Raw genomic sequence first — 25,894 nt, forward strand, 5'->3', positions numbered from 1 at the left:
TTACCTTGTCTCTTGCACACTGCCTCTCACTCTTGCACCCAATTCTCCCAGAAATACACACTGTGCTGGTTTATAAACATCATTTTCATTTCCTTATGAGGGAGCTGTCTTTTAACAGCCATTATTACAGTGCCCTAACTCTGTCAGCGCCACATAAAAGTTCTATCCAAACATTCCTCAGCTCCTCTCTGAAAGGGTTACAAGGAAACACACTGAAACACAATGTAAAAGCACTGGAGCATATGCCTATACACCTCCACTACCAAAACAGAGAAAGCACTGACCCAGAAATACCCTGAACTGTGTGTCAGTGTCTAAAAACCAAACACCACAAGCATCCAACTGAACGCATCTCGGCTCTCGACAAATCGTAATAAATTGGTTTTTTTGTTTTAAAAAAAGAAAAAAAAGGAAACTTTAAACAGAATTCCTGCAACCTCTCAAGGCATGAGATGTCTGTGATGAGAAGGCTTGAAGAACTGGTGTATCCCAGAGACTGTGGACACTGACTTACGTGAAACTAGCACACTAACCCAAGAGAAAAACAAAGCGTTGGCTTAAGGAAATTTCTTAATGGAAAACTTTGTAAACCCTCTGCTAAGCGCGGCACCCAACTGAGTGCAGTGGAACAAGACTTTCTCTCGCGAGCACAGCATGGTGTGTTCTCATTGCAGGTGGAAGGAAACAGATTCTGTAGCAGTAGTAGATCATGGGACTACTTGGCTTCCCTGGCAAAGCAGGGAGCTTTATAAAGTTTTATTTCGTTCTCTGCTGTGTGTTGAATGCATCGGACACTTATTTGTGCAGCATGCATTTACAACACAACCTCAAGGACTGCTTTTCTCCATCTACTTAAACAATACTAGATTCCTCTGGTAGACTTTCAGGATCTCACCACATTAAGCAAGTCAAAAAGTATTTCATTAATTACTTTACAGCGATACAAACAGGGAAACAAGCATTGCTGTCATGTCACGACCACCTTAAATTGTGGGATGCCTTCATTGAAATTCTCTTGAATAACTGACAGAACCACACAGCATTAGGCATTTTCCCTGATTTTGATAGACAAAAAGATCTGCTTTATAGCCAGTCCTGTAATGGATCTAAAAGATGCAATAAGCATCCTTCTTTTCATCTATTTATCTTGAAGATTCTACAGCTTGTTTAAATTAAGACTGAATTAGCAAGCAATAAGACTGCATTTCCTAATATGTCTAACAGACAAAATACAACCATGTTGCTAAAACTGCCCTGTCAGCAAAGAAAATGTCAAAATCTAAAACTACTGGCTTCCAGTTTAACAAATAAAGCAGCATAATAACATTAAGCATCTTGTGAAAATACGCTGCACGCTGAAATGGATGCTTTAAAACACAGACCAAAAGAGTTCTTACACAGCATCAGACCGATTCTGCAGTGAGGACAGAGACAAGACTGATTTGTAACTTACAGGCAGGAAAGCCTAGCAAGTAGGCAAAACAGAAGAACCATGAATATTTATCTTTCTACGTTTGCATTCACTAAAAATGATATCACAACTCACAAAGCTTTGGTTCAGATTAAGGAGAAAATAAATCCTCTGTCTAAAGCCAGTGAGAAATTAATAACAACATCGCATGTACAGAATTCCAAGCCCCCTTCATCCCCAAACTGCTCTAAGGACAGTAAGTCATTCATACACCCATCCCTTTGATCCAACATGTAAGGAGCTCATCTCCAAACACACACATTGAATCGTCATGCTTCAATTCACAAAGGACACAACAGCACTTTCAGTATCGGAGTTGTTAAGCAAGAACAGGAAGACAATAGACAATACAGAAATAGTCACAGTGTTATTTTGTTCCAATAAAACTTGGCTTTTTTGAATCAATTAATTTTTTGCATTGCATACGAGTTTCAAATGTTAACAGAGCACTTGCAATACTTCACCAAATTCTCACTAAGCCATGGCAAACAAACACCCAACAGATTGGAAAGATTTGGCAACTTCAGTTTCCAACGCTGACAAAGCAATATTGTTAGCAGTGCCTTCTCATCTCAGACCTTTGTGTACAAATTGCTTTTCTTGAACTCCCATCTCAGATTGTTTCCTCCCACAGCTCTCAAGACAAGGTTCAAAATTACAACTCTCAGCAAGCTTCCCAAAGCTTTCCTTTCTGCTGATCCTCCAAGAAGAACACACAGCATTTCTTACCCTGTTCCTGGCACCTAGCAGTCTTGCTGTCCAGTGGACACAGCAAACCATTAAATGTGAGATGCTCTGTGGGTTTCAGAGCAGGCATCTAAAAACGCCCTGTGTGCCTGTGGGAAACACTCATGCATTAGATTTGCAACCACTGAGTTCTGCAAAGAATTGCCAGACCTTGCAACTACATAAAAAAAAAGCCATCAGGATGAAGAAGGCAGAGCCACTCGTGTATGATGAGAAAGGTAGAAGTATTTAGGTTTAAAACTACCCTGTTCTGATTGAAAATAATCAAAGGCTCAGGAAAATGAGACGTTTTATTGTTCAACAGCATTCTAAATGGCACCTTTACTGATAGAGCACAGAATTGTGGCAGGGAGTATGACCATAAAAAAGAAAAAACAACAAAAAAAGCAACCACAAGTCTTAGAGAGACAGGCAGCAGCAGAGGCCTGGATGTCAATAAAATGAAGGGCACTGAACAGTGCCAGATACCTCTGGGTACCACAGGTCCACAAGTGCCAATGGCACATCACCTGCAAAACAGTGCACATTAGTAAGCTGTTTCCACTTGCATGCATGAAGGTCAGTTGTGCATGGACCCTTCACGCCAAGTGACACTAACAAGTACAAAACAGGAGACTACAATTCAACTAACACTGCTTTTACTGACTTCTAAACAGACATCATCTGAAGGACTGTATAGTCAACGAATATACGGGTGTTTTAATTAAGAAATACACAAGGAAGTTAGGCTAAGCAGGTTATCACACTGAAGAAGAATGGATGGAAATCTTACCCCTGACAAGACTCCAAGAGAAGGGATCTCCAGCAGAGATCCTTCCCCAGTGGCAGTCAGCTCTTCAATGCGGTCTAGGAGAGGTGCAGCCAGGCTCCCCTCCTTCCAGCAGCACAGGTGGATTGCCCTCACCTGTGCTCCCAGGGCTGACCCACTGCTTGCCTCAGGTGGTCAATCAGAGGTTCAGGCCGTGATTCAGCAGTTCCCATACAAGGGCTTAACGAGGGACTGGCAGCCTAAGAATTATTTACTAACCTAAGGATAACAAGCTAGACAAATGCAATCAGGAGTGGAGGGAAAGGGTTACAAAAATCAGTTCCATGCTAAGACAAACAAATAAACACAATCTTTTCTCAGTTCAGGCTTAAAGGTTCTCACTTCTTCCATAACACAACACAGATGATTCGCAGCTGTTTGGCATCTGGTGCACTTCTACCTTATAAATACATTCTCTTTTTGTCATTAGATATCTCCAAACACATCAGAGTACTTGTATCCAGTTCATCGGAGCACGAGCATCCTAAACATTTCTGAGTTTTCCTTAAACATTTCTGGCAGTGGAAATCAAGAATTCGAATTCTACCAGAATAGCAAAACAAAAGCAGAATCAGCTTCCCAATGCTTAATTAGTGGTACTCAGTGAAAAGGAATGTTAATTTGTGAACCCTTCGATTCCAAGTAAGATTTTTTTAGTACGTACATTGTTAGTAACTAAAAAAAATTACATGTTATTAGGAAGACAGAAAAGTACTGGTACTTGTGATTTATGATCAGGGAAGCCTCATGCTTACTGGGTGATTCACAAAACTTAGTTTTTAGCTGCAGTATTTTGTAAGATGAGCCAAACTTTTGATTGTTTTGTTTTGACAAGCAGAAGCTTTTGACTATATGACACCAATTTTATGTATGCCACTAATTCTAAATAGAAACAACATTTATGTATTACTTTTGGCATCAAATTATTATATAGTATCACATGGATAAAATGTCTCAGCTGAAACAGCTGTGCAAAGTACTCAAGCTAGCTGGCTTTCTTCCTCTTTGATAAACTTCTAGTCTGCTTGGAAATTCCAATTTTTTCCAGATTTCAGCTTAGTAGGCTTATTTGGCAATCCTTCATCTCCCACAGACACACTCTCTCTCATTCTCTAGCAGCTGCAGACATACAAATTTCCATTAAAATCTACACGTATCCGGTTAACAGATACGATTCAGAAGCTTCAAGACTGCAAAAGCAGAAAGAATAAGAGCAATGCACAAGTAGCAGTGCTTGAGATTCATTACAGAAATAACATTCAAAAGTGGATTTACCAATTTTCTCTTCCATACTGAAAAAAAACCAGTGTTTTAATAACATAACACGCGTAGCTATCAAGATTGTATTTTGATGTGTTAGCCCTGTAAGAGTGCTCAAAAACATTAATCAACATGTTTGCTAATTGAATGGTCAGCAAGGAAAATAAACTGATCATAAAACCACAGAATGGGTTTGTGCTGGCAGGTACCTTAAACTTCCAGTCAAAAGTTCCACAAATATAAAACACGCCATTTTGTATGCATGTAAAAAACATCACATCCACACGGCGTAGGTCCTGCACACAAAGGACATGTGTGTATATATATATATGTGTATGTGTGTGTACATACATGGAACCCAGAGCTCTCATCATTCATACGTTTCTGACATTTGGGTGCCCTGAAATAAATCTTTGATGCTGTATAGTAGCAGTATACATTTGCTCATCACAGCATGAGGTAATTCCAAGGTTTAAAGATGATTATAGCTATGCTGTAACGAATTTATTCTTAGCAGAAGTGGAAGAATTCTTTTCAAACAGTGTCAGAATGATTCCCCATCCTCCTGCCACAAAACGCTTTCACTGAGGCAGCTTGTGCCTTGATAGGTGGATGGTTGGACTGGATGATCTTGTAGGTCTTTTCCAACCTTGGTGATTCTGTGAAATAATGACTCGATATTCTTCAGTCACATTTTCAGACTTGTCTGTACAGTTCTTAAATCTCAAATTCCAATCAAATTACATTGCTCTATTTCTTAAATAACTAATACCTGCAGCAGCTGTCTTGTTAATATTCTAATTTTCCCAGATGATAAAGACTACAGCTTATCAGATGAGTGGCTCAATTCCTCGATGCAAACACCTGGAATTCACACAGACCTCATGAAGATGCATTTTGGAATTATTAAAGTGATTCTGATTAAGGTAGATGACTACTTTCCTTCTAAGGTGGCACAAATAAAGCTAATTAACTCCTAACTTCTAATACTCTTAAATGCACCAACTGTACTAGAAATAAAGGTAGCAATACTGGCACTTTGTTTTCCAAGCTGTATTATCATTTTCCTTAATTTTAAATCAAAATGCTTTCCATGTCTTGCAACTGGAATCCTACTACAATAGGAGACTTTGAACATCACCTACCTTCAATATGGAACTTGAAACTAAAGCATTAGAGAACACAGGCTTGCTACTGAAGCATGTAATTTCTTCCTTCCTCTTTATTCTAAAATTATTCATGTTACCTAGCTGATGAAAAAAGCCCAAGCAGCCTAGGATTTGAGTCACACACAGAATATGGCAGACGCTTATCACAGGCACTCTTCCTGCCTAACATGGAAGTGTGCTGCTCTCTGTACAACAGAGGATACATTATTTCTTGCTTCTGAGTAACAAAACACATTTGCCGCAGATACTACTTAAGCCATAAGAACTATTTCTATGTTTTGTTTTCACCTGTTTATCAATTTATTCCTGCTTGTGTTCAGAAGCATTCTCTATTGCACAAACAGCCAGGGGACAGTCCTGCTTATTAGGATTTGACATTGGTGCGCTGACATTTTATGGCAAGGATATTATTATAAAAGCCATAAAAGAATGAATTCAAAACAACAACAGGACACCAGAAAATTGCTTCCATTTCCAGCTGTCATTCTGAGCCTGAATTAATGCAACGTCTACCAGGCAGCTTCTTCCTCAACTAAGTTGTAGTTTTGCTCATTGCTCTCTCTTCCCTATGCAAGGGATGCTTCCTACATCTTTACATAAACTTGTTAAACTTGGAGATCAAAATGATTTGAGGAAGACATTTTTATTAACTTTTCTCCGGTGATACACACTGATTTATACCAAGCAAGAAGAAAACAGGAATTAACTGGACATTGCATTGGCATTACCATTACCCCACAAACCCATTCTATCTGAGACAAAATGAGCTACAGTAAAAATTCTCTTAGCTACCAGGAGACGCCTGTTTGTATCAGCATGCCCCAGACAACCTGCAGCCACAACAACTTCAAAGACAATTCTGCTCTGAAAGCAGAAGGATGTCACCTCATCACTTTATATCTGCAGGAACTAGCTATCATTGAAGTTCCTGAACAGAAAGACAATAACATTTGGGGTGGAAATCATGCTTTAAATATGGTTTAAGCAAAAACAATTAAAAGGACAAATTTATTGTGATTACTGCACTAAATGAAAGAATCAGCTGTCCCACACTTCCTAAGAGAATGAGGCAAGCATCCAGCAAAGCAATACAAAAATCCATAAGGCTTGTAATTCGCAATTTGTGCCACCAGGCAGACCTCACCAAACAGAGCCGTGAGCCTTCCAGGGCCACTCTGCTCTCAGCAGAGGCAGAAGCAAGGCCTCACAAAAGTGACTTTGTGTGATGTAACTGGGCGATAGCCCACAAAAGCTGCTATCGCTGACGCCCAGCGTGCTGACAGGAAATAGTTGCTGCCTTGAGCCTTGATCTACCCACGTGAAATGGAGCTTGCTGGCTGACCACAGACCGGCCTCTGTTCTCTTTGTAATTGTCAACATCTGCTCTGCAGATCTATGAATAATTTTATGACACCAAAAAATTTCTCTCCTACTGACTCCAAAGGTTTTTTTGTTGGTGGTCTTTGTTTTTTTGCTTTTTTTTTTTTTTTTAACATATGTGTAATGTGACACTGAGACGAAGAGAGAGCCTGTTTTGTTCACAGGTTAACATTTACATTTTTCTGAAAGATGCCATTGAAATGAAATTCCGAGTAGGTAGGGAAATCTAACACTGCTGACTGCTGGCTTTTAAAATCAGGTGGCCAGATAAGTGTTGGCAGTTGACATCACACATCGTTCTCAAACGCTGGCTGTTAACTGGAGCAACATCCACTGCAGTGGGTTCCACAATAGCTACTACAGGAGAAGCAGCTGATTACCTAAACAATTAATGCTGACCACAACAAACCTTAACTCAAGTACATTACTTCTGAAGAAGTAAGGATTTAGATGTACCATTGGAGACTTCACCACAGTTTGAGTCTCAATTAAAAGAGAAAAAATACATCCAAGGGCAGCTTAACAGCAGTGCCATAGGAACACCAAGTGTTTGCAGCTTACATTTTCAATTTTATTTTCACTTCATTAAAACAGGTTTTTATTTCTGTATTTTAGGAAAGACATGGATAAAGCTCAGGCCGCACCCTGCCTAGACAAAAAGGAAGAGAAATGAAGAAAAACAGGGATGTATAGATGCACTGCCATTGGATTGCATTGAGTACTGCTTGTCTTCATAATCAGTAAAAGTGGAAGAGTGGAAAAAACATTAAAAAAAAAAAAACAATCACAAGGAGAGTACTCATACCTGCTAATATAATTCTCAGTTTTCCAGGACTGGAAAATAATGTGATAAGTTTTCTCACCTCCTGTGCACAACACAGGCAGGCTGTTGGCTGCATGTGGGACAAAACCAGAAAAAAACCCACACCTACATTAGCTGAAATACCCAGAAAATACTCAGAGCAAGAGCAGCGAGAAGCACGAATCTACATACGACCTTACAGTGTCCTGTTGAAGCATGCACTGTATTCACGTGCACTGCAATTAATTCTTTATCTCCCTTTCTTGTCTCTATTATAGACTGAGAATTCCCCTGCATTACCAGGATGTAAATGCTGTGACAGGAAGATCATTTCTTGGTAGCCTGAGTTTGGTATCAGCTTTCCAGCCTGGCAGCACTGTAACAAGCACAGAGCATCCAGGCACATTTCAGTTCAGTGCTTCTTAGCGCAGATGTCCACTGCATGAGAAGTCTGGTAGAGCCCAGTTTCTCTCAGGAGCATTAAATCCTATCTGAGTCCAATTCCCACCTTGATGACCAATTTACCTGAGATTCTGACGTACTTATGGAAGCTCAATAAATTGAGAAATAGATGAACACAGTATTATTTTCTCCTGAATACAAAGATGATAATTAAATCTTTCCTTCCTTGCACTCATGGGTGGTTTATTTATGATTTATTTATTAGAAACTGCTCAGCTATTTGTTCCTTGCAAAATGAATGGGCAATTAAGAGTGTGGTGAACTTGTGGCTCTTCTGTACAGCAGCAGGGAAAGACAGAATCCTTTGAGGGAAGAGATGAAACTGAGAACAAAGTGGGACAGTGAAAGCAGCTGAATGCTGTCACAGCCATAACAACCAATTCCAAAAGTTTGCAGTGGAAAACAGTGAAAGCTTTAGAACACACGAAAGGAAACATACAATATGAGACCCAGACAAGCAGCCTAAAAGCCCCCCCAAAATAGAGAAATTCATCTGCTTGCGACTAATCAACTGCCACGCGTTCGAAGTAAAGTTCAATGTAAAAATGTCAGCTTATTAACTAGGATATTTCCTACTGCTCACCTAGTAAATCTAAGGCAGGAAAGCAGTGGGCATCACTGTTACATGCTAACATCATGAACTCAGATTCTGCTTTAACAGCTTTTAATATAGAACAAGGAGACAGCTTTTGCTCTGGAGAATTTGGAGTTCACGTTAGGCACCAACCTACATTAGGAATACATTAAAACAAGAATTTAAAGCTCTTGTATTACAGCATGAATCACAACTATACTCACATAACAAACGCTCTGCTACAGAGACTACTTACACCTATTCCATATAATCACAGCAGAGCAGCTCCCAGTAGAGATTTGGTTATATTTGTGCATAGGTAACTTTTCACACGAGTTGTAGGTGATCAAGGTGCAACTATGAGCTATGCTGACACAAATTACTTTCATACAAGTGAGCTCACATAATGGTTTTTAGAACCACATTCTGGTATCATATCCTATTTATGCAGATAGACCATTGAAAATTACAAGGTTATAAGCTCAAGAAGCTAAACTATAGACAGCACACTTGTTTTTAGTTGCAGAAAAAGCTCTCCAAAATAATTAAATAAAATGTAAATCAATATTTACAGCAAAGGTTTGTCTTCATTTGATTTCAACCACGTATAAGATGATCATAATCCTGAAATCTGTATGTTCATCACTATATTTATTTAATTCTGTCGTCATTAGTGTACATTTATGCACAGAATTATCCAAAATAAATACAGCCCCCCAGCCTGCTAAGAAGTTACACTCCTGGAAATAATAATTCCTTTTATTGCACAAATTTCCTGAACATGTACAATTTATGTTGGCAGATATACTCAATATGGGCTTATCCTTATCAAGGATAAGTTCAGAGCAGAAATGCATGGAAAGCGCTTCAAATTTGTTGGATTAAAAACTAGTCTGGTAAGATTTTGCTTTTTCTGGGTAACTCTGAAAAACACTATGATTTGCACCAACTACTAATAGGTCACAGCTTGTCTAGCTGCAGCATCAGAATTTCCAATTTCATAAGGCCCTCTGCTATTAAAACATAAGGTATAAAGGTGCCAGGTATGCGCTTCTCCCCTGCTGCCTTTTTCTGCACCGTGCAAGCAGTCACTGCAAGCAATACAAAATGTTAAATCCACCCACGTCACAGAAACCAGTGCGTCCAGAGAGGTGGCAAAGTCCCAGCAGTTACAGCAGAAGGCAGACAAGGCCATTTCCTTCCTTGCTATACAGACCATGCACTGCAACCGCCCCGATTTCCATCCGGGCCAGGGCTCCCCTGTCCTTCTGCTAACCACAAAGCACACGCCTGCCCCACCTCCTCCACATGTAATCATTCCACTTCTCAAAATGTGAGCTGCATACACAACTGGCCCACTTCCAGAGGAACTAGATGTATGCTAATCATCTTAAGATCATGTAATTGGAATAAATGAATAGACAAGTATCTACTCTGTATGAAAAAGGACATAACGTTCACAGTTACGGTTGATCTAAGCTAACACCCTGAAAAGCTCTCTATTATTTCTTTATTTGCATAACTTCAAGCTCAAGAACTTCTAATCACAGCCCATTTGGCCACGGCTTTGTAGACAGAACAAAAATCCCTTGTCCTTGTTTTGGTCTATTTTTGTCATGCTTGTGCTAACAAAAAAAAATAAACAAAAATTGAACAAATCATTAAATCTGGTCCCTTATATTCCAAACCTGCCACACTGAACCAAGTTCTGTTTTCTTGTTGACGCAGAAAGGAAAAGATCTCAAGCACCCCAGCGTAGCATACATCATTGATACAAGGGGATAGGATGGATTCTGTTTCTTTTGTAATTCAGCTTTCTAAATCAGCCCCACTCCAAAAAAGCAAGAACTACTAAAACAGAGCGAGATCAGTATGAAAAGCATCACTAAACAAATTCCTGAAAGGTCAAACCGGCCTTCCGACCTACAGCCCCGCTTGGGAAGTGACGCTTTCACACTCGCACTCCCACTACAGATAATTCAAAAACTGCTGAGCTCTCCCAAAAATCCAGCCCAATTATTTTAGCACTGAAAGCTAAGACCAAGAAAGCAAGTTATTTTCCAGCAATACTTAAAGCTCACTTCACTTGTGCTCAAACATATTTTGAAAGGTGAAAAATTATTCTGTGCTTGACTGCAATAGAAGAATTCTTTTTCCCCCATATATAAGGTACAGGAGGGAGCTGCACTACAATAATAATGTATGCTTAGAATCAATGGCTTTTATTGCTCTAAAAGCCACAGCAGAAGTGTTCCTCCTTTCTGTGGAATCAGCACATTGAATTTTAAACTTGAAGAAACAAAATTACAGGAAGTTTGGGGAGTATCTGCTCTGTGCTCTCGCAAACAGATTTACTGACAAATAAACACCATTAAATTAGCTGGAAAACATTTGTATTTGGAGTGCACTTTGTTTTGAAATTATAAGTTACAGTCATTTCAATATTTCAGCTACAATTTTAATACAAAACCTGTTTTTCATCCTTCATCTGTTAGACAAACACAGATCCCTTAAGCTATGCAAGGTATGGCAGCACCAAGTGAAGCCTGAAGGCTGTTTTGTTTGTAAACTACAATGTCAACAGGATAAATATGGAAGATCAAAGAACAAACAGAGCATTCAGAAGCTGTCAGCTATGGCTTCCATTCACATCCCTATGTGCCGACTTACAACATTAATGGAACTTTTTGCACTACTTTTCTAAGTTATTTGCAGAATAGTGGAGGAGGCATGGGCACCAATAAGAGTTTGGAGAATAAATTACGCATTTCTAAAAATGCAATCCTTGGCAGTTTTGCATTTGCAATTACTTGTCCATCTCCTACATCAAGTGTCCAAATAAAACTTATTTAGGACGGAAACATTACATCCCATATTGGTATAATTACTTAATTAAGATACAAGGAAAGGTCATCACTGGGAACAAATCATGGTTCAAATCAGAGGCTTAATCTGGATGCCCATCACAATCTTGTCATGTATTTTCTGCCATACATGTATCCTTCATACTGCAGGACTCTATGCCAAGTTGCTTATATAATATGCCTAAAGTATTTAAATATTGCCACGTGTTACAAACCACATCATGCATGCAAATCATCAAACAAAGTATAATATGAAAAATCTAAGTTATTTAACACTCTCTCCTTTACAGCATGCCTTTAAACTCATGCAAAATTACTAACACACAAAATCTGTATACGGTTTTGAACTACTGCAAATCTATTTGTGAAAGTTCAAAAACATTTGACCCTGAGATGCCTTCACATAAAGCCTTGCTAGGAAGTTCTAACGATGCTTTCAGTCCGCAGATGTGGGTAAGGCACTTCCTATTAAACTTTCTAGAACTCCACGAACGCCTTTGACACGCGTTTCCAAACACCAACAAAAACACTGAGTAGCTTGTGCAACCTTGTTTCATTCTCATCCAGAGAGGAAAAGGGATCAACCACAAAAGGAAGAGGCCAACTTTTTTTTTTTCCTTGTATGCTATATCCTTAATCCCATGCAAACCAACACAGCTTGCAGTATTTAACTGTTTTATAACTCTGGTCGTATCACTCAGAAAGTCATTGGGACTTCGCTGTTCACACATTTTCTGGTAACACAGGTGAAGGCAGAGGAAAACGTGACAAGGAAAAAAAAAAGCCCAAGAAAGCATTGAGTGTCTTTTGATCAAAAGACCAAAAAAATGCAAGTGATCTAAAAATAAATGCTGGAGCAGAGGTGGGGAGGGAAATCAATCGGCCTTTTCATGCTTTTATTCATTCTTAAGAAAGTCTTACCCCTCGTCCAGCTTCACCCTTAAGTAATGTAACTGGAAAAGATGCACATAGCCACTTGGATTGCTATCTCAATCATTATTTCAGTTCTGGTGTACTGACAACCAAGCCTAGCACTTGCAAAGTCAGAATTTCTGGTCTACAGGTGAAGAAAACAAACACTCCAAGCCAGAGATACTCGACTTATGGCCCACCTGGAAAATGCATCCCTCCTCCAATCCTCTCTTACCAGTTCTGCCTGCCTCTGGGACTGCGCAGCAGACCAACAGAGCTGGTCCAGCAGTGCCAGCTTCCATTAGGCTGCAGAACTTCTCCAGGTAGTGCAGCTCCTTCCCTCCACACTGGGCTTTCTGTAAGCAGATCACAGAGCACACCTCCACACCTGCCTGCCTCCCGAGAAAGGCAGGAAGCACCTAACTCTTCTTCCTGGTCTGCCTTTAAGAAAGGGAGCCAGTAGGAGCCATAAGGTGCATGAGCTTCTTCTGCCCTCCTCAGCCCACCTGACTGCCCTCTCTCCTTGCAAACAGGAAGAAGTTGCCTATAAGGATGCACCAAGACAATGCAATACTGAATTTATATTATTGGGAAAAACTTCTTACACGACCCACGCAGACAGAATGCTGGATCTATTTCCAAAACAAGTATCTATAGTAAATTCTGATTCGTAGTGTGAAACTTGACCTCACATTCCCTAAAATACTAGAATGGGAACACAACCTATTCAGAGAAGCCAGCATTTAAACCTATTAGCTAAAAGTGGCAGCTCTAACAGCAGAGAAAAAAAGAATGTTAAGGGACTCTCACATGTTAAATGCTGTTCTTTGGTCAGGTAGCAAAGAGATTAGAGGTAAGAAGTCACCTGTGAAAGCTTCCAGATCTGTCCTACACAAAGAGCTCTAAGATAAGCTGCAAAGTACCCCACCTATCCGGGAGCAGCACAGACACATTATGGTGGGCAACAGGCATACAGGATCACAGTGTTCTGTTTAGATGGTTATTTCTCTAAATTATGGTGTCCTCTCTCACCAAGCAGAGCCCACTCCTATTGACAAGCACCTCCACACACACCCCTCTGATTTCACAGGCTGCTTTCTAAACGAACAATGATCTGAAAGCAGAGAGGCTCATTGTCTTGAGGATAAAAAATGGCAGGTCAGATGGAATGGCACTTCAGGCTGAATGCAATACTTCACAGACTGCCTGTGAGATTAAACTAACCTAAACAGTGATCTAACAGACATGGATGTGAACTCAGCTATGCTACTTACAGCCCACAACAACCCTTAAGAACTACTTGTATAAATGCTTGTGTAATTAATCCAACCTTTAAAACCATTTAGGAATTTTCACTTATCCAGTACAGTAAAATTTCCAGCTTAAAAAGAGCTGCATGATCAAACTTCAATCACAGTTCAAGCACAACTCAAACTCTGACATCCTTTCAGATTAGTTTTAATCTGCGTTTTTTCCACTCATCCCAACATCAGAACAGTCAGGTATCCGTATTTATTTGCTTATTTTCTTTCTGTACCTGTCACCATGCTCACACATGACAAGTTTAAATCTTTTTGGGGGGTGTATTTTAATGCTTACATTACTACACGTGCAAAGCAATGTTTTATCGCTCATAATCTATAAAGAAGATAACCTTAAACAAAGCTCTTTTAAAAAGTAGTCTTCACATCAGTATGCTCTCTTTGTATTCTTTCACTCCCCCTCAATCTCTGGGGTATATATTCTGAAATTTCACGCATACCATAGAGTATCTTTGGAATGTTACAGTATAATTGTTTAGAGAAACATTTAATGGATGAGCAAGCATCAAGAGGCCATGGTTAAGGGAAGGGAAAAGTTAAAATGCTAGAAGCATTTTGTATTGAATGATCTCAGCATGAAGACAGGGTATGGACATTCGATCCAAAAATCTGGTATTGACTCAGGCAATATAAAACCAGCAGAGCACTGAGGCTCATGAAGCAATCCAACCACCTAACAAAACATCTGCTGCCACCCACCTCTTTCAAACTGCGCTTTAGTAAACAGCAACTGAAGTCATCAAATGCTATAGAACGTTATTTGATTAATACCAAATATTATGAGAGCAGATTATGCAACATTGTCAACTTTTTTTTTATTGGTCACTCACTGTCCCAGTTCACAGCATAAATAATGAGCACGTGTGTGATACAGAAACGCCAAAGTGGGGAAAAAGCTGAGGACTGAGTACAGAGACAGCTAGAAAAAGCTGAACATTCTTTCACTACAGGAAACTGCTGGAGACAGCATGCTGCAAATTAAAGCCAATTTTCCCGAATTCCCTGAAGGACTGCTCCTCCCCTGTATTGGACAAATCTCTTAGCAGAGGCCTATCATTACAGCTTTCTTAGGACTTACCTCCTGAAAAAAATAAGAAAGTTTTTAGGAGTACATCCAAAATAAAACGCATCAGTATATCAGGAGGACAAAGGGGACAACCCCCTCACAGGCCTAACCTTATACAGCTCACTCACATCAAAACTAATAGAGAACAGCTGAAAGAGTTTTGTCTCATATCTATACTTTGTTAAATCAAGAAAAAAACAAAATAATTGCCTCCCTACCTGAACTTCAGATCAGAAAAATGGTTACTGAGTCAGGAGAAGTGATGCATACCAAAATGCACCGCTCTGAAAGCGATCCATTCTTCTCACAGCAGAGCTACAAAAGCCAGGCTTCATACAGATTTGTCTCCCAGTTGATCATGGGTTGCAGCTGAAGCTTGTCTCATGATTGGGCACTCAAACCTCTGCCCAAGTGGATTCTGTTGGTCTTAATGACATACGATTTGCAGCTGGTGCAGTACAGTGCCTTCTAGCTTTACACTTCCACAGATTTTTCAGAAACTTGGTATGTTTGAGGAACTACTATTTCTGGGTTACTTTTTGTATAGAACAGGTAACGTCTTTAAACCCAAAAGAGGAACACAAATAGTGCAACTGCACTCAGTTGTCTTGTCCAAATCTCATCTTGTTTAGAAGCCCATCAAAAGGAAGCACAAGCTTTATTATGCAGACTTCTAGATCCAGTCCCAATATGTTTTCCAGAACTCCTTATCAAGCTGTAAAATGTGTGAATTTAAATCGTATGTAAAAACAATGGATTGCTACTTGATTAAGGCTGGAAGATATATTTATAGACACATAAGACTGCATGGGATTACCCAGGTCACTGTGTTTGCATCCTACTGTCAGGAAAATAACACTACATAAGCTCTTCTGGAAAATTTGCAGCCCTGTCTTAAAATGAGTGTTCATTTTTCACACCCAAAGCAATCTCAAAATTAGGATATTTCCTTTGCTTTCCAGTTTAATTCATGAAAGGCTCCATCGAGTGACCACTTCAAGACAGACAAAAAACAGCAGATGATGTAGGACAAACTTTTACACTGCATCCTCAAGCTTTCCTTTGTCTTTCCTTTAACAACGTAGTTGTGTGCTATTACTGCATATCCAGATATCACTGTCAGATAAACTCATGGTTTTAAAACTGTAATCTTTTCTAATGTCATACTCAAAGGAGAATCCAAATATTCATCCCACTGGGTGACGTTCCCTATAACTGCTTTCATTTGGTAAATCACAGAGAACCATAACACTACTGCTGGTTTTAAAATAAGTCTACAGATGAATTTCTTGTGTTACAGTGACCATCCCAGAGCCTGTAAGTATATTTTTGGGGGTTATGGTAATGGGAAATGCAGCAATGAAGTCTAACAAACATGGGTATGTTAGTATTTTCAAGCACTTAAATCCAAGAAAATCAAAAGCAAATGTCTTCCTACCATAGCATCACAAAACCCAATCATAAATACTTGAATCATAATGTCTGCTGGGATGCTTTCTGCTAACTCTCATTAGATTTCTTATAATAATACTCAGCACACACATTCCTCCACAGGCTGGATTGATTTCTTCCACAATTCAACTTGTTTTTGCCAAAGTCTCTTCTAGTTCAGCACTGGCTGCCTGCCTAACAAAACAACCTATCTTCATGCCAGAACTGTCATCTTCAGTCCTGTAAACGTATCTTACTTAAAAACATGTGTAATGAACAGTATTTTAAAATGATCTCCAGCAAAATTTAAACAGATAAAGAAGCAGTCAGTATCATAGCTCAGTGCAAAGGTATCATTACATAATGATCACACGCACCACAAACTTCTGTTATTTGTTATAAAATCCTGATGACTTGGGGAAGTTATCATGTATTGCCACTGAACGAAAAGCTAACTAAATAAACCTTGCACTATATTTTTCAGTCATCATTTCAGTCACACCTGGAAAAAGAATACCTGTGTAAGAAGTTGCTCTTCAGTCAGACTATTGATCCAACGTGTGTACCGTTCAGTAGACTCTGGTGGCTCTCTTCTGACTTGGCAACCAATAATCTAAGGCAAAATGAGACAAATAGTGCTGTTAATTGCTGTAAACCCACATGGCAACAACTAAACAAAATCACAAAATTGACATTGAAAACATCCGAATCCAAGAACTAAGATTGTCTGCACACATTTTCTTAGAGCCCTTCTATGTTCATAATATCACACAGTACAACATGGCACAGCTGCTCTGCTCAAATAAGATAGTTACAGACCTTCAGAAACTCTAGATTCTAGGAAACTCTTAACATGAAGAAGTGTCTTTGTAATATCCTCATTCTTGGAAATACTTGAACCACTTCAGCTGTAATTTTACAGAGACAATAATCCAAAGGCTTATTATATCTAGAATTCAAGATTTCACCCAGAATAGTTTGGCTGAAGCCAGAAAATTTGGGAAGTGAAAAATTAGAACTTGGATAACATTAGGAAAATAGTGCCATCACCTATAATATCATATGCCACTTACAGTTCATTCAAAATAAGTTAAGAAATCTGTATTCTGATTTGTTTCATTCATGGTACAACAATCTAGACTCTTTGCATATGCCTTATACTCCAACAATATGCTTTAAGTTGGTTAGCTCTGAAGTGATCAGGCAGTTGGATTCGAAGATCTTTGTTGGTCCCTTCTAACTGAACTATACCATTCAATTTCATTTTGATAATAACTGCTCATTCAAGCATTATATTCCCTTTATTACAATTTTTACCGTCTAATACTGTTCTGTAGCTGTACAGATTAAATATGAATTTTAATATTCTGAACAGTTATTACTGTAATAAACAGCTCCCAGTACGCATCAAACACATGAGAGAGATTTCAACCTCAGCTGTGTGGCTATGTAGAACTCTGCTGCTTGCTACCCCAGGCAGCAGGCTGTGTAGCAGACTGTGGATGGTCCATAGCCTACCCTAAATCTTCACAGGACTTCATTATATATACGCAAAGTGAGCTGGCAAAGCTTCACACCAACTCCTATCATACTACAACTATATTTTGCCTGCAGATTTTGATGGGCAGCTCCTGTTGAGAATGTGTTTATTCACTAAGAATTAACATTAATGCATACATATCAGCATTTCTCAACAGTAATATGGGACAATCAAGGTCTGTACAACAACAGCATAGAAAACTTGCTCATTTTCCATCATAAGCGTGCATAAGGGATACATACACACATGTGTGTGTATACACTGACACAGAAGCTAAAGTTATTCTTTCAGGTATGTCTATTTACAGAGCTTTAAGCCCCATGCTGATGGAAATATTCAGGCTAGAGTTCTGGGCACATGGTTATGAATATATTTGATGTGGGAATAAAACCACTACCAACCATCCTTGCAGGGGGACTGCTGACAGTGAAACAGCACAATTTAGCTTAATGTTCAATGCATTCAAAATAAAAACCTTGGGTAAAAGAAAAGGAAATTATGACTGGCTTATCCCACAAGAATAAAACATCTCTCAAATACAATTTTTCCCCCTCAGTGAGGACTACGAATTACCATGGATAACTTCACATTTAATTTTCTCCCGACTTACAACTGATCTTCATTTTCTCCTGATTTGCAGCTCAGTGAGTAACACTGAGGCCGTTCCAGATGGTTCATCCAGAATCCCTTTTAAAGTCAGTATCAGTTACAGTGTTCACAGATGCATTTCTGAAGGGGGCATTGCAGAGGTAAAACAAACAAACAAAAAAACCAAGAACTTCACAGAAGTTGATCAGATGAATATATCCTGTTCTGTAAGGATTCTTTTTCATTTAAGAAAACAACGTACAGAATTCTAGCATTCATTATGCTTATATCATACCAGCACTCATTAGCCAAGTCAATCATCTTTTCCATATCCTAGGTTTTTATAACTTACAAAGAGATTTTATAAAACTAAGTAAGAAAATCAGAAAGGAAAAATTGCAAAGCGTGTTTTTCCTCACAGAAATTCTGTAACAACACCGAATGGAAGCTTCATATTTTTTGTTCAACTAGTCACAGCCTAAAATCAACAAGCACAAAACCAAAAACAGATTTCACAAGGTAAGAGTTAAAAAGGACAATCTCACACTCGTTTTTCTGAGAACCCATGTTGCAATCAGAGCCAAGTAAGAAGTGCAGCCACCTCTTTCTATCCAACTTGAAATTTAAATGAGAAGCAGAGGATGGAGTTTCGTATTTTTTTAATTCATTTCTGCCTATCTAACCAATTTAAGAAGTGCTGTTAATAGTTTAAGCAATTTTATTGAATCCAGGCGCTCCAGAAGACAGCAATTCCCTTCACTCCGAAGAACAATTGGTTCAAATCTCAGCTCCTTATATTTCCAGAGAAAACTGAATGACTGTGATCAATTATCTCCACGTTCGAGGAAAGCAGACAGACAGAATAGCTGTTAGTAAATTAGATCCTGTCAGCTCTTTCCTGAAAATTTCAGAGTTTAACTATGGTTCTCAGTCGAAATTTGCTCCTCCTTTCATACAGCAATGCAGAGGATTCCATTGCTTGCTCCTATTTACTTGTCTGAATGTAGCTTCTAACAATGATTCTTACTTACTGCGTATAGGTCTTAAAATACTTCGAGAATTTTTGAACTGAAAACACCATGAGGAGGATAAAATTACTACATTCATCCAGTAAACAAGTTATTTAGGAATCATGCTTATTGCAGTGATGTAAATCCACAACAGAAAAGCCAATGGGTTACACTGAGTTTCACCATGATTTGTGGCAGACATGCCTAACAGAAACAGAGTGAGTGGATTATAATCTGGAGACTTACAAGCAAGCACACTAATGAAATCAAATAGTAGGTTAAAAAAAAAAAGTTGATTGATAGCAATTTTATTTTCTACAGCAAACCTCAATCTAACATTTAGAAAGACAATAAAACCAGTATAAGTTACTAATCTAGAAAAAATTATACAGAAATAAGGCAGAAAGTAACAAGAATTGCCTCTGACCTTTAAGAATCAGATGTTATAAATCAGTGCTATAAGGACAAGTTATTTTTTTAAGTAGCCCAATGAAAACTCAGAATAATCATTAGATTATTACCCTTCTACTGTAGTGACACAAAGTCCCTATGAGTTCAGCAGTATTTTAAGTGTCAAAGGTTCATGGCTTTTGTCCAGAATTGATGGCAAAGGGTTAGACAGCTTTATCTCCAGAGCAACAGATTTCACTTCCACAACTGAACAGGACACAGGTGATGACTCTTAGTTCTTGAATTTTCAAAATAAGACCCTGAAAAATCTCACTTTTGTAATCACCAGCAAAGCTAGAAGCAATTGATATGATGGTCTAACCCAGCATGAAGCCCAAAAATGAATAACAGAAAGGTCAGCATCAAGAATTAATGTGAGAAAGCTGTTTGATAGAAAAGATAAAGACAATTCAAAAGGTAATCTAAAACCCCAAATTTATGAGTCTGTACATAATTTAATGTCTTTATTACTCTGCTTCTTTAGCATATCATACCACACCACCTCCATCCCTCATCCCTTTCACTTTTCTTACTCTTTTGTAGTTGAAGCTCCAAAAGGCAGACACAGATGAATTAAGCACCTCAAAATAATTTCCTACTAAGATGAAGCTAAGATTTCACTCTAATTTCTTCTCCCTTACACACTGGATAGGACTATTATCTATATAATAGCATCACATCACATGTTTAGCAGTCCTGTACTTGATTCATGTGTGGAATTAGAGGAACACAGCGAGGGATTGACATGTCTAAGACTTTAGTAAAGTGTTCAGAGCAGTGGCTTTACCTTCACTTTTTCTTAAGATTACCTCAACATGCTGTCTACACACACAGAAGTTTTTATTTCCAGAAGGCTTTCTAATTACTTTTAAACCACGTACATTCACCAACAAATGAGCTGTTGTCTACAATTCTCTTCCTCTAAAGAAAACAAATGACAACTTCTTTCTTTAAAAGCAAAGGAATAAAACACCCATAGCTCGTGCTCCTACTGGACTTCTGTAAGACTTCCATGGTTGTAGCAAACCCACGAGCAGGGCACATAGAAGCAATCGTCTCCCTCCTGCAGAAGACAATATTGTAAAACATCACTTATCCACATTTTTCCATTACAATGACATCAGAGCAAAATAGACGTAACAGTGTAAATGGCCGTTATTGAGAACAGCTGCATTTTGGTCTCACAACACAGCAGGAAAACAATTACAAGTGCATAACAAAGTCAGAGTTTTGTAAGAAATGAAATGTTCAAACTTCCCCCTACCCCAGTGTAACACTGAAATGCTTTGCACAGCACAAAGACTTCCTGATTTCTTTTCATTTTCAGAACGAACATCACTCAAGACTGCTTTGAGCATCATCTTCAGAGATGTTTTACAGACTGATCTTAAAGTTGTCACTATGCAATCAGATGTATTCCTTGATCACTAGTCAAAAAAATTCCAGACTTCTTCAGTTGTACCATTTCCCTCTCAGTGGGATTCTGACTTTTCATTGGAATGGTTGACTTCTACAGCTGCAAGATAAATATTAACAACACAGACTAACACATCCTGAGCCTTTGATAGAGCTCCCGTAAAGCATGGCTCATTTAAGCAGCTTCTTTCATCCAACCAAAGCCAGGTTTATTTAGAGTACAAACGGCTTCCTCTAGTTCCCCTGCGTAAGGTGTGGCATCAGAAACAACTGCACAGTTTCCCATTTCCTCCATATCTCTCAGAGCTCCTTTATCTTTTCTGAATACCTCCTTATAGCTTCTAAACTCATGTGAAAGGTTTTTCACTATTGATTCTTTCCTAAGTTTGAAATCACTTTGACAAAACTCCTGCTGGCCTATTTTACATCCACCCAAACTTTCAGAAAGAAAAAGAAATTCTCCATATCAGAAACATCCTTCACAATATTGTGAGCACCCATTTCTACACTGAGTTCATCCGATATTCAACCTTTTTTTACCTGATAGGCAAGACTATTAATATTGTTACACATGCCAGGCATACACGGGCACATACCTGTACCTAGAATTGAACTGTTAGAGAAGAAAAGCAGTACATACCACGCTCCAAGTGGAAACAAGTTGAAATGCAACATTAACACAACTTGTATATGAAAGAATAGCATGAAGTGTACAAAGTATATATATGTACTTGTTTTTTTTTTTTAACTCACAGCAATGGACCAAGGCTATTCATGAAACAACAGAGTTCTAATCGAGCCAGAAAACCATGACAATCTTTCCTGCTGCATCAGATGAGGTAATTAATTTTCTAGACAGACAACTACTTTATCAAAATAAAGCTAACTCACAGATATTCAGCTGTTTACCCAAATAAGCACTGACCTCTCTGCAGGAAAGTACCAAACAATTTATAATTTAGTGCGGCAACAAACTGTGATAGATAAGAAATATTAAAATCATAAAACGGTCATCTGATTTTAATTGAGTTACTGTGTGGGAACTGTTGAGTCATGACCTGAACCACTGATGGAGCACCTGGGGAAAAGACCTGGTCAGCCCTGGGAGCACAAGTGAAGGCAATTCACATGTGAGACATGTGAATGAGGAAGAGGTGGGGCCTGGCTTTAACCTCTTGGACCTCATTTAAGGGCTGACCCCCCCACTGGGGAAGGCTTTCTTTTCTGGACATCCATCCTTGGTGAATCTCTCCCCTACAAGCCTAGAATCTTCTGATACAGGTAAGTAACCTTCTTCTCTTCCTTTATAGCATCTTTCTATGGTGGTGGTTCTTCTGTCATCACATCTCTGTTATAATGCCTTTTCCATTGCACTCATCTGCCCAATTGCTACAGCCACCAACAAATCCGCACTCTGAAAAGCCACACAAGTAAATGTTTAAAAATACAAATACCATAAAGTGAGTTTTGAGGGAAAGAGTGGCCAAATGAAAGCATATAACACCCTATGACCCTCCCCAGCTGCAGCTACTACTTCACAGAAAGACCAGACCTGCAGTGCCTGTCAGTCCTGCCTGGATGGTCTCAGATGTCCTATGATGATGTCCTATATAATGATAGCATTGTATGTCCAGGTTTAGCATCTGAATCTCTTTTCTCTAATAACTCTACCACCTCAGATGATTAGGCAAGAACTTAATGAAGCATGTCTAACTAAGAAAATCAGAATTAGTCACAGATGTGTATTTTATGCCATTAAATTTGAACAGTTTTTAGGTCTTAGAGCACTACAGAACTAACAAAACCAGTTAAAAAAAACAAAAAAAAAACAAAAAAAAAAACCCAGCAATTAAAACAGGGGCTTCACTATGCAACAGACGCTCTGAATTGGTCACAGTACACAGGGTTAGCCATAGCATACAAATCTAATGAGCACACCCAGCCACTTGTTGATCAGTACAAGATTCAGGGCTTTAATAGCATTCAGAGGAATGAACTAGGTAGAGTTATTGCATGGGTTACAAAACTGTGCTATGAGTGCATGTACTCACTGTTCTGTGAGTTACAAAACTGTTCCACTGAAATGCAAGAGTATTTCTGGCATATCTGATATGTATAAACGTCAGTGTTCCATATGTAGCAGCAACGGCAGACATTACATGCCATAACTTGTCCCAACTTTTCACTAGTATTTGTTTTTAAATACAATATCCAGATAGAGAGGTTTCATATTTTCATCATTTTAGTGCTTTGTTTTCCCTTGCACATGTAAATGGAAAAAGAAGTGGGTGAGAGGAAGTAGAGATTAAATGAGTTGACAGTAATTTAAAACAACACATTTTCTGCAGATGTAGCTTTTCTTTTTTTAAATAGCTACAACTTCCTATAGCACAAAGAATCTTTTTTATTTCGCATAGAATCTACAGATTAGAAGGCTGCTGTTGTACCATAGGAGGACATGAGGATGCAAAATCAGTCACTTGCCAATTTTAACCATCCATTTTTTCCATTCTAGTGTTATAATTAAGGGGAACTGTACAAAGAGACACAGACACATAAATTACAAGGTATTATGTACCCAGTGTTTACTATATTAATGCATATATATGCAAGTGTTTGTGTGTGTATACATACGCACAATATGCAAACTGACAATCACAGGAGTTAATGTTCATTCATTGTAAAATCTGAAGAGCAATTTGGAGATGCCCATTTTGTTCATACATGAGCCTAGAATGGCTAGGCTCCTAATTGAGTGAATCCAGGTCTTCTAGCAGTCATAGCAGCATAGCAAGGATCACACACCAGCACCATATGACTTGTAAAACCACATGCTGGGCTAGCAGCCTGTAATGCTATAATGGGATGATAATAGCATGGAGGCAAACTCTTTGGCTACAGCAAATGAGAATGGGCCCAAATGCAGCAAGCACAGATGTGGAAATGAAGGAACACTGCTGCTTACTTCTTACCTCCAGCAAGAGATACCTTCACCTCCACTGCTGACCCTTACATGAGGTCTGGGGAGGGGTGGATCCTGGCTTCACCCACTCTGGTCACTCAGCTGCATTGCACACACCCGAGCTCCCCTGAGTTGGCCCTGCCTTCCCACCGGGTGCTCAGTCACTGTTTTAGGCCTTAACACTTCTGCTACACAGCCTAACCATCATCCTGTTCCTTACAACTTTCAAGTTCTGAAGCCCAAGAATCCTACTGGAATGATTTAATAAGTTCTTCTCTGCATCTTAGTTTTGTCATCCTGCACAGCTCACTGAATCATCTATGAGACTAAAAAAGGAAGAATTAAAAGTCAGACAACATTAGGAATTATGTGCTTAAATCTATTTCAAAATACTGGAGCAGAGAAGCATGACTGTCTTGAAACAGTTTATCAGCTCCATTTCCAGTTCTGCTTTTTACTGTTCTTACTTAGAACAAGTAATTAAAGCTCTAAATCTAATAAATCTAAAATGCATATTTAAAAAAACTCATTGGGATGTATATATTTAGGATATTGCTGGATGGTATTTCCATCAAATTGTGATAGAGCCATGTAGGAATCTGTCCATAAAATAACAATTGCAAGAGAAGTGAAACAGCATCAATAACAGTCACTAATGCTTAGGCTTGATTTGACTGCCATTTAACCAAGTTTCTCTTATGACAACTGTATTTCATGTCAAGTAACATTAGCTACAAGAATTCACAATTTTTCTTTTAAACTTGAGAAAAATTGTATTTGGATATTGAGACAAAACAATAATTAGTCTAAAAAAATCCCATTCTACTCAAAAGATGAAGGATTTACAAAACAAACCTATTTACTGAGCAGACTTGGCATTGAGTTCCCAAACAAGTACATGGTCACCACAACAACTAAACTATCTGCTCCACTGTAAAAGAATTTAATGTGGCACAGGGAAAGTTTGATATTTACAGAACCATCAGCATTTCTGCATTTTGATCTTACTAGGAGCAAGACTTAAAGCTGATATTGTTACAAGCAATAAAAGATTTTATTTAACTTACAGTGAATTTGTCTTTTGACCTTTTGATTTTAATGCAGTAGAATGATGCAATGTTTGAAGATACTAGTGGCTTCAAGAAGGATCTTGTGACCATTATGTAGCATAATCAAAATGAAAAATAAATGAAAAGAATGCTTTTATGTGGTTAAAATCTTTCCAATATGGAATACACAGGAAAGAAGGTGGTTAAAATATATTTCCTTTGTTTTCTTCCTCTCCGTTTCCAACAGAGGAAGCAATGTTCTTCAACACACATGAAATCTGTGAGGTGGTTTGCATTAGGTATCAAAATACAAAAAGTGAATTTAAAGTAATTTCAAAAATTCTGAGGTATGTTGACAGTGCTGACTCCCCAGTGACGTTCCTTAGGCCAGATGAATATCAGTTTATTCATGTTCTTGCAGCAGCCCCTTTTAAAAACTCTGGCACCAGTTCATGTTTAAAGTCCACAACAGGATGCTACAAGTTTTTTTTCCAACACTTTAAAAAAAAAAAAAAAAGAGCAATTAAAAACCACAAAAGTGTGAATTTACTTTAATGAATTTGTATAAAACCCAAGAAATCAATGCACTGCAATCAGAATGAGTACAGGCA

General features: G+C 38.6%; 1 protein-coding gene across 6 annotated transcripts in view; it reads right to left on the reverse strand.

The window, feature by feature from the left end:
- Positions 1 to 25,894, reverse strand: part of B3GNTL1 (UDP-GlcNAc:betaGal beta-1,3-N-acetylglucosaminyltransferase like 1) — a 117,104-nt gene that overhangs the window by 62,792 nt on the left and 28,418 nt on the right. For 5 of the 6 annotated variants that reach the window (XM_042883984.1, XM_042883983.1, XM_042883985.1 and 2 more), the window contains one exon: positions 16,786 to 16,881. In XM_042883984.1, coding sequence (XP_042739918.1) covers positions 16,786 to 16,881 — 96 coding nt within the window. Of the gene's footprint in view, positions 1 to 15,055; positions 15,109 to 16,785; positions 16,882 to 25,894 lie in introns of those variants that run through there. The other variant, XM_042883988.1, reaches the window with a different exon arrangement.

This window comes from Lagopus leucura, unplaced genomic scaffold (genome assembly GCF_019238085.1).
Source record: "Lagopus leucura isolate 7727_CA_CO unplaced genomic scaffold, USGS_WTPT01 Super-Scaffold_100040, whole genome shotgun sequence".
NCBI classification, from domain to species: domain Eukaryota; kingdom Metazoa; phylum Chordata; class Aves; order Galliformes; family Phasianidae; genus Lagopus; species Lagopus leucura.